Consider the following 9,887-nt stretch of genomic DNA (forward strand, 5'->3'; position numbering starts at 1 on the left):
TTGGCTGATCCTTGGAGGAATCCAAGGCCACGGGAAAGCCGGATGGGTTGCCCTCTCACTCTCCCAAGCTGCAATAACTCCGGAGATGCGGCGCGCAGGTTAGCCTCTGACTTTGTTCTTCCAACCTCTCCTCTTGCCTCTTCTGCACCCGCGCCGCAGTGTCAACGCTTTGCTGTTTCATTATCAGAAATAAAAACTAATCAGCAGGTTATCGATCGAATCCTGTCGTCTCAGCCTATAGTCGGCTGTACTTATCCAGGATCCCAAAGGTCAAACACCGGTTCCACCATCACTAGCAGCTAGCCGTACCAGACACCGACTGATCGGTACTGTGTGCAGAATGTCAACCACGAGAGCTATAAATTCCTCCTGTCGTTGCTAGACAGCAGCATCCCAAGCACAAAGCCACAGCGATCGAGCTAGCAGCTTCAGCTAGCTCACACACAGTGACACAGGTCGAGCAGCAGCAAGACGAGAGAGATCGAGGGATGGACATGGAGCGCGGCGCGCCGGGGAGCTCGCTCCACGGCATGACCGGGCGCGAGCCGACGTTCGCCTTCTCGACGGAGGATGCCACGGCGGCGAGCAAGTTCGACCTGCCGGTGGACTCGGAGCACAAGGCCAAGACCATCAGGCTCTTCTCCTTCGCCAACCCGCACATGCGCACCTTCCACCTCTCGTGGATCTCCTTCTTCACCTGCTTCGTCTCCACCTTCGCCGCGGCGCCGCTGGTCCCCATCATCCGCGACAACCTCAACCTCACCAAGGCCGACATCGGCAACGCCGGCGTGGCCTCCGTCTCCGGCTCCATCTTCTCCCGTCTCGCCATGGGTGCCGTGTGTGACCTCCTCGGCCCGCGCTACGGCTGCGCGTTCCTCATCATGCTCGCCGCGCCCACTGTCTTTTGCATGGCCATCATCGACGACGCCGCAGGCTACATCGTCGTCAGGTTCCTAATCGGCTTCTCTCTAGCAACGTTCGTGTCGTGCCAGTACTGGATGAGCACCATGTTCAATAGCAAGATCATCGGTACCGTCAATGGGTTGGCCGCCGGCTGGGGAAACATGGGCGGCGGCGCCACGCAGCTCATCATGCCACTCGTCTATGACATCATCCGCAAGTGCGGCGCCACACCCTTCACGGCGTGGCGTCTCGCCTACTTCGTGCCTGGGTCACTGCACATCGTGATGGGAATCCTTGTGCTCACCATGGGGCAAGATCTCCCCGATGGAAACCTCCGTAGCCTCCAGAAGAAGGGCGATGCCAACAAGGACAAGTTCTCCAAGGTTATGTGGTATGCTATCACCAACTACCGGACATGGATCTTCGTCCTGCTCTACGGCTACTGCATGGGCGTCGAGCTCACCACCGACAACGTCATCGCTGAGTACTACTTTGACCACTTCAACCTGGACCTTCGAGTTGCCGGCATCATCGCCGCCTGCTTCGGCATGGCTAACATCGTGGCAAGGCCCCTGGGCGGGATCCTCTCTGATGTTGGTGCGCGCTACTGGGGCATGCGTGCCCGCCTTTGGAACATCTGGATCCTCCAGACCGCAGGCGGCCTTCTGCCTTTGGCTTGGCCGCGCTACCACACTCCCTGCCTCAATCACCGCCATGGTGCTCTTCTCATTCTGCGCTCAGGCCGCCTGTGGCGCCATTTTTGGTGTCACCCCTTTCATCTCCCGCCGCTCCCTTGGCATCATCTCCGGCATGACCGGCGCCGGCGGCAACTTCGGTGCAGGACTGACCCAGCTGCTTTTCTTCACCTCATCCAAGTACTCCACGGGCATGGGCCTGGAGTACATGGGCATCATGATCATGGCGTGCACGCTGCCCGTGGTGTTCGTGCACTTCCCCCAGTGGGGATCCATGCTCTTCCCGGCCAACGCCGGCGCCGTTGAGGAGCACTACTACAGCTCCGAGTGGAACGAGGAGGAGAAGAGCAAGGGGCTCCACAGTGCCAGCCTCAAGTTTGCCGAGAACTGCCGCTCTGAGCGTGGCAAGCGCAACGTCATCCAGGCCACCTCCAGCACGCAGCCTAACAACACGCCAGAGCACGTCTGAGAGAAACTCCTGCTGTTTGTGTTTGTGCGTATGTTCCTACTCTGAGGTTACAAGCACACGTATGTTGTATCGGTGAGGGCAAAGTTTGCATTTTGTTGTGTAACACGTATTGCTGTTGTACACATAAAAAGTTAGATGTTGTCACACTCATCGTATACATACATAAATGGATTATAGTAGGTGCACAAGGGTTCATTATATTTTTCTTTGCCGCTACCTTTTGATATGAGAAAGTAATGAAAAAAATATATATTGATCATTTTTTTCTTACAACATAGTGTAAGGCATGGTTTGACCATGTATGATCTCCAACGCTATATTTTGAGTATTGATATCTCATTTCTACCTAATATTAAAGTACGGTTGTTTCTTCCAACTGTTATAGTTATTTTTCAAAGAAGTCTCTTAACTTTTTCGTAATCAACCCGCAGTCCTTGGAATAGCTCTTGATGATTTTGTAAAAAGTTCCCCAAACTTTACTGCAATTGACGCGAGGTCCAGCCTTTGCTCCTGTGTTCACAAGTAGGGCAAGCGGCAGTAGTCCATGGCAAAACAACCATAATGCCACACGCCTCGACATGCTCGCCTGCGCCTCTGCGTCTGCCACTGGAGAGCCCACGCGCCGCATCATCTGCCGCCGCGCATCGCTGGGTAAGTAGGGCTCACCCCCGCGCCCCTCGCCCAGCTGCATCATCCGCCACCATGAGCCATTGGGTAAGCAGGGCTCGCCCCCACGGCCCCGTCCAGCCGTCCATTGTGGAGGTGCATCAGCCACCTGCTCAATGGAGGCAAGAACTCCGCGTTCAATGAGCTCATTGCCTCCGTCCCTGATGCCCTAACCCATGACTAATTGTTGGCTAAAACTTACTATAGATTTTGATATGTTCAAATTAAAATACACCTTAGTTTCTGGATCTGTCATCATTTCACCTTAAATTTCCCACCGGTTGTGTATCAGGCACTACCTCCTCCAGCATGACAGTGTTAACGTGCGCTGGCTTATCTGCAAGCGAGCCATGTACTTAGCACTGACAGTCGCTCTCACTCATTGACCTATACACAATTGCAGCAACAGTTCATGAACCTCATGCTTGTTTTGACTTTGCACGTCTCGTTTGCTTCAAAGTTGACATTGGATTATTAGATCAGCCAATTAATCTCCAATTGCATATTTCATACAGCAGCTGGTGATAAGCCTATGGATGGGGCCAACAAGTACCTGAGCTGTCCTGCCAGTTTCTTTTATATATGTGCATGCACTTCCGTCGACATGTTGGCTGCCTCCAATCGTTGCGACCTGCTGATCCGGTAGTAGTCGACAGTTATCTGAAATGCGTATGCCTTATTATTAACAAAATTAGCATGGCCATTGAATTTATACAAACTTTGGCAAAGCTAGCTGATCAACTCACAGCTATGCTCAGTCGGATTTTGGATGAGGTAAGTCGTCCATGTGAACAGAATAAGGTCACAAGATGTCCATAAGAGCACAGTATTTTCATACTAAAGTAGCATTTTCTACCAGTAATTGAGGTTAGATAAAGAAGACGTCTGTTTCAGCAAATTTACTTATTGAGTGTATCTTTTTTTTTTCTTCTCTCCGAAATGGTAAGCGTATTAAACTCACGCCTCCTGTATTTCAAACGACCGGTATTAGTGAAACTTTCTTTTTATGGAACAGGAGGGGAAGGTCCTGCTGATTATATTATATATTAAAGAGAGGATGTTAACTTAAAAAAAATTATGAAACAAAGCACAAAAAGAAAAAGATCATAAACATTACAATGTCTGCTCTAGCCATGAAGACATTTGAAGTTTCCAGTCCTCTTTTACTTTAAGAATAACCTGAGTAAAAACTAATTTGAATCGGATCAAACATGTTTGCACTTAAGGAGAGATCCCTTCAAAGATCCAATCATTTCTAACTATCTAGATGCTCCAACTAATAATAATGATAATTTCCATAAAGAACTGTACATGTAGCTGTGTTCTGAAGGTTTCTAAAATTGCATAGGGCTCGTTAGAAAGCTTCAAGAACAGGCCAAGGTGAATCAAGCATTCCTGAGCAAAAGAGCAACCAAGTAGAAGGTGAAATAAGGTTTCCTCACCTTCATGCTGATATAGAACACAATCATATGAAAAATGGAACATGTTCTTCCTTATAAGAATGTTCCTGAGCCTGTCTTTAAGTACCAACCAGAAGAAGACTTTATGTTTGTTTTGACAACGTGATTTCCATAGCCACTAGAACACTCGGTGAACCTATCTATGGCCAGTGAGATGGCGGTAGACTTTTGATGATGAGAAATAAGAGTTCCTTCATATATATGTCCACACATCGGATCATTATTTAATGCTAGGTCCTCCAAAATGTGAGCGAGATGAACTAGTTGGTCAAGAGCTTGAGCTCATAGAGGGAGATGGAACAAATGCTGTATATCCACTATTTCCTGAGCTTTTGAATCGAGATGTGTTGCTTTTTGGTGAAGGAGAAGAGGTGAGGATATGCCTAGGCAGGTACTCATTCTTTCCATAAATCATTCCAAGTAAACATGTCTGTCCATCATTAATGGTAACCACTACCAAATCTTTAAATTTGTCGATCAACTTTAACACATCCTTCCACCAAAAAGAACATTTCTTTACTTGGTTTGGTAACTTGCCATTATAGTAGTATTTCTCCCACATCAGGTGAACCCAAGGAATGTCTTCTCTATTGAAGAATTTATGAAAAATTTCAGTACCAAAGCCGCATTCTGGGTTTTGATATTCAGAACACCCAAACCCTCCTCTTTCTTTGGGAGGCAAACCATCTCCCAAGCTGCTTTAGGGGGAGATTTGTTGTTAATACCCGATCCTCTCCAAAGGCAATATTTTCCGTACTTGTCAATTTGTTTATACAATGTTTTATGTAGGATAAAAGTACACATATAAAACATAGGCAGAGTAGTGAAAACTGAATTGGTTAATTCCAGACGCCCTATTTGAGACAGAAAAGATGAGGTGCTGACTAGTCTCCTTTCACATCTAGACACCATTGGAAGGAATTCTTCCACTTTTGCCTTTGTGAGACCTAGAGGCAGACCCAAATAAGTGAATGGCAGAGTTCCCATTGCACAGCCAAATAGCTGAGATAGAGCTTGTAACCTTTCATCTAAAACATTGATTGGCACCATCATGGACTTAGAGTAGTTACCTGTAAGGCCAGTGCAGAGAGCAAATGACTGAAGAATGTTCTTGAGAATTTGCAGTTGGGAGGGGCAGCCTTCCATTATAAGGAGCGTGTCATCTGCATACTGGACATTGGGGAAGTTCTGACTGTGAGAGAGGAGAATTGGTAATCATAGAAGCCCTTGTCTCTTAGCATCATTTAGAAGAGATTGTAATAAGTCTCTTAGCATCATTTAGAAGAGATCATAATAAGTCAGCTGCCAAAACAAAAAGGAGTGGAGAGAGGAGGTCCCCTTGTCTTACTCCTCGTCTGCAATGAAATGTTTTCCCTGGGACTCCATTCAACAAGATGGAGGAAGTACCTGAACTGAAATTTGCTGCATCCAACCCAGCCATGCTGTCCCAAAACCTTTATGTTTCATGATAGTCAACATTGCTTCATGTTCGATCGTATAAAAGGTTTTTTCAAAGTCCAGTTTAAGAATCACAATTTCTTTCTTTGTTTTATGACATAGATGCAGATACTCAAAAGCCCAAGCCAAACAATCTTGAATGGTCCTTATTTTGATAAATCCATATTGATTTTTGTGGATAATATCTATGATGACTTTCCGTAATCTATTTGGCTAGGAGCTTTGTCAGAAGCTTCGTGGAGGTATTCAGAAGAGAGATTGGCCAGAAGTCTGACACTTTACAAGCCACATCTATTTTTGGTAATAAAGTGATATAGGAACCATTAATGCTTCAAAGACATATATTTCCAAAATGAAAAGATGCCCAAAGGTCATAAAAATCTAGTTTAATTAGAGGCCAGCATCTGTTAATGAAATTGATATTAAAGCTATCATGTCCAGGAGACTTATCAGTAGACATATTTTGAATTACAGAGTCTATCTCTTCATGACTAAATGGTTCCTCTAAGCATTGTAAGTTGTCAGATATTTGAAGGAGCTGTTCTAGGTCAAATACCATGGGATGAGAATCTGAAGTACCAAGCCTCTCCTTGTATGCTTCCCATAGGATTGATTCTTTTAGCATGATGTTGTGATTGGAGATTGCTAGAAACTTGAGGCATCATCTGGGAAGAGAGGTGTGACCCAAGCACCAAGCAGAGATCGTACCTTGGCAGAGAAATTAAGCCCCAGGCACAAATCGATGTTGGGAGAATCCATCATGGAACCGGGAAGGAGCTTGAGCGAGAAACACTGGGTAAGGTCTGACTGGTGGGTCGAGGACCCGAAGGTCGCCTGACCGCTCACCATAATGATGAACAATCAGTGTGCACAGGTTATGTGAGGTTCTTTCTCATAACGGTGGAGGTTTGTGAGTTTTTCGAACAAATTAGATTCAATGGCTATAGTTGTCAGCAATGATTAAGTCTATCGAAATACTAGGAATATTTATGTTCTTGTCTATAGATGTCCATACAGCCCGACAGCTCGGCATGAAGCCTGATTTTTTAGCCCGTTCCAAGCCCGACCTAGCCCGTAACTCTTCAAGCTCGGGCTGGCCCGACGTGATGGCTCATGACAGGTGTGGGCCTGCCCCTCGGCCCGATGGGTGGCCTGGCCCAGCATGATTTTAATGTGTCGGCCCAAAATGGCCCATTAACCTCCTTCCTACCGGTCCAACAACAGCCTGCTAGCTCTCACCCGTCCCCCCTTCTTCTCCCTGTGACCCTATCTCCTCTCCTTGTGACCCTATCTGCTGCCCACCGCCACCTCCTCTATCTCTCACATGGCTCCATGCCTCAATCCTCCCCTTCCTCTCCAAACCTCCGCCTCCTCTTCGGCCGACAGCGACGGCACGAGGGGTCGGGAGCAGCGGCAGCTTGCGCGGGAGGCCGGCAGCGGCGGCGGCCTGAGGGGCTAGAGCAGCGGGCGCGACGCAGGAGGCCGGAAACAGTGGACGTGGCGTGGGAGGTCAGTAGCGGCGGGCGCGACGTGGGAGGCTAGCGGCGGCGCCAGGGGCCGGGAGCGACGGCAGCTTGCGCAGGAGGCCGGGAGCGGCGGTAGCCTGAGGGGCTAAAGCGGTGGGAGCGGTGCGGGAGGCCAGTAGCGGTGGCAACGCAGGAGGCCGGCAGCGGTGACGGCTCGCACGGGCACGAGGGGCCGGGAGTGGCGACAACTCGCACGGGAGGCCGGCAGCGGCGGGCGCGGCGCGAGGGAGGCTGACAGCGGCCGCGGCGCGGGGGCCTGCCGTGCCTCGCGTGGCCCAAAGCCGCCCGTGCTCGACGGGCCGGCCTGGCACAGAAATGGCATTGCCCGTCGGTGCAGCCTGTGGGCTGTGGGCTGGCACGGCATGGCACAAAAATTAACGGGTCTTGCCGGGCTCACGCCAGACCGGCCGGGCAGTCCGAATGGACACATATATTCTTGTTGTAGCATGCCTGTACAGAGTAACATGGAGGCAAAAAAAAGGTCTCATAGTAAGATAAAATGTTTGTATTTGATTTGAGACAAGTGGTTACAAGTACACAAGAAACTTCTCACTTAGCTGCAGTGCTACAATCAACCTCATGTCTTTTTGCTTATATCATGCCTGCATATATATGTACTCAATAATTTTCCTATACGTTCTCTGGCGTGTTGTTAGGCTGCGTGTTGGAGGTGGCCTGGATGACGTTGCGCCTGCCACGCTCAGAGCGGCAGTTCTCGGCAAACTTGAGGCTGGCACTGTGGAGCCCCTTGCTCTTCTCCTCCTCGTTCCACTCGGAGCTGTAGTAGTGCTCCTCAACGGCGCCGGCGTTGGCCGGGAAGAGCATGGATCCCCACTGGGGGAAGTGCACGAACACCACGGGCAGCGTGCACGCCATGATCATGATGCCCATGTACTCCAGGCCCATGCCCGTGGAGTACTTGGATGAGGTGAAGAAAAGCAGCTGGGTCAGTCCTGCACCGAAGTTGCCGCCGGCGCCAGTCATGCCGGAGATGATGCCAAGGGAGCGGCGGGAGATGAAAGGGGTGACACCAAAAATGGCACCACAGGCGGCCTGAGCGCAGAATGAGAAGAGCACCATGGCGGTGATTGAGGCAGGGAGTGTGGTAGCGCGGCCAAGCCAAAGGCAGAAGGCGCCGCCTGCGGTCTGGAGGATCCAGATGTTCCAAAGGCGGGCACGCATGCCCCAGTAGCGCGCACCAACATCGGAGAGGATCCCGCCCAGGGGCCTTGCCACGATGTTAGCCATGCCGAAGCAGGCGGCGATGATGCCGGCAACTCGAAGGTCCAGGTTGAAGTGGTCGAAGTAGTACTCAGCGATGACGTTGTCGGTGGTGAGCTCGACGCCCATGCAGTAGCCGTAGAGCAGGACGAAGACCCATGTCCGGTAGTTGGTGATAGCGTACCACATAACCTTGGAGAACTTGTCCTTGTTGGCATCGCCCTTCTTCTGGAGGCTACGGAGGTTGCCATCGGGGAGGTCTTGCCCCATGGTGAGCACAAGGATTCCCATCACGATGTGTAGTGACCCAGGCACGAAGTAGGCGAGACGCCACGCCGTGAAGGGTGTGGCGCCGCACTTGCGGATGATATCATAGACAAGTGGCATGATGAGCTGCGTGGCGCCGCCGCCCATGTTTCCCCAGCCGGCGGCCAACCCATTGACGGTACCAATGATCTTGCTATTGAACATGGTGCTCATCCAGTACTGGCACGACACGAACGTCGCTAGAGAGAAGCCGATTAGGAACCTGACGACGATGTAGCCTGCGGCGTCGTCGATGATGGCCATGCAAAAGACAGTGGGCGCGGCGAGCATGATGAGGAACGCGCAGCCGTAGCGCGGGCCGAGGAGGTCACACACGGCACCCATGGCGAGACGGGAGAAGATGGAGCCGGAGACGGAGGCCACGCCGGCGTTGCCGATGTCGGCCTTGGTGAGGTTGAGGTTGTCGCGGATGATGGGGACCAGCGGCGCCGCGGCGAAGGTGGAGACGAAGCAGGTGAAGAAGGAGATCCACGAGAGGTGGAAGGTGCGCATGTGCGGGTTGGCGAAGGAGAAGAGCCTGATGGTCTTGGCCTTGTGCTCCGAGTCCACCGGCAGGTCGAACTTGCTCGCCGCCGTGGCATCCTCCGTCGAGAAGGCGAACGTCGGCTCGCGCCCGGTCATGCCGTGGAGCGAGCTCCCCGGCGCGCCGCGCTCCCTGTCCGCCATAGCCTAATTCAAGCTAGCTTCTTGAGCTTGCTTGCTCTTGTTGATGAGTGGTTGGTGTTCGCAAATGCTGGTGCTTGGTTGGAGCTTTTTCGGCTTGCATCTGCGGAGTATATATAGCGAGCCGGGGAGTTGACATTTTGGGCATCTTGGTCACGACGCTGGCGCCTGAGAACTCGTGCCAGGCCGTCGACATGAGGGGTCATCGAGTTTGTTGAATTAACAAGGCGAATTATTGGACCTGACGGGATGAGTGAAGGATTATTGGAGTTTGATGTACTCAGCGCTGGAAGAGGAAAGGGATTCCTCGGCGCCGCATCACCGGAACTGGAATGGCCCTGGCCTCATCCCGTGGGATCGGCCCAGGATCAGAATCTTCTGCTGGGGGGGCAACTGGCTGCGTGTCCAGAATCGGTTTAGATTTTTAGCAGCTGCTGACCTGCTGCAGAAAAAAATGGCCATACCTGCCAGCTGCCGCAAGCCTTGTTTCTTTTTCAGC

At 51.1% G+C, this 9,887-nt stretch overlaps 1 protein-coding gene and 1 pseudogene across 1 annotated transcript; one reads left to right on the forward strand and one right to left on the reverse strand.

Moving 5' to 3' along the window:
- Positions 1-410: 410 nt before the first annotated feature.
- On the forward strand, positions 411-2,255 carry LOC101770188 (annotated as a pseudogene).
- Positions 2,256-7,649: 5,394 nt separating this feature from the next.
- On the reverse strand, positions 7,650-9,478 carry LOC101769781 (high-affinity nitrate transporter 2.1). The gene has a single exon (XM_004952086.2). It carries the CDS (start codon positions 9,389-9,391, stop codon positions 7,808-7,810), a length of 1,584 nt encoding a protein of 527 aa, XP_004952143.1. The 5' UTR covers positions 9,392-9,478; the 3' UTR covers positions 7,650-7,807.
- Between the last annotated feature and the right edge of the window lie 409 nt (positions 9,479-9,887).

Source organism: Setaria italica, chromosome I (assembly GCF_000263155.2).
Source record: "Setaria italica strain Yugu1 chromosome I, Setaria_italica_v2.0, whole genome shotgun sequence".
Lineage (NCBI taxonomy): Eukaryota > Viridiplantae > Streptophyta > Magnoliopsida > Poales > Poaceae > Setaria > Setaria italica.

Excerpts from the sequence above, each read along its gene's own strand:
- LOC101769781 (XM_004952086.2), bottom strand. The coding sequence starts at position 9,391 with ATGGCGGACAGGGAGCGCGGCGCGCCGGGGAGCTCGCTCCACGGCATG.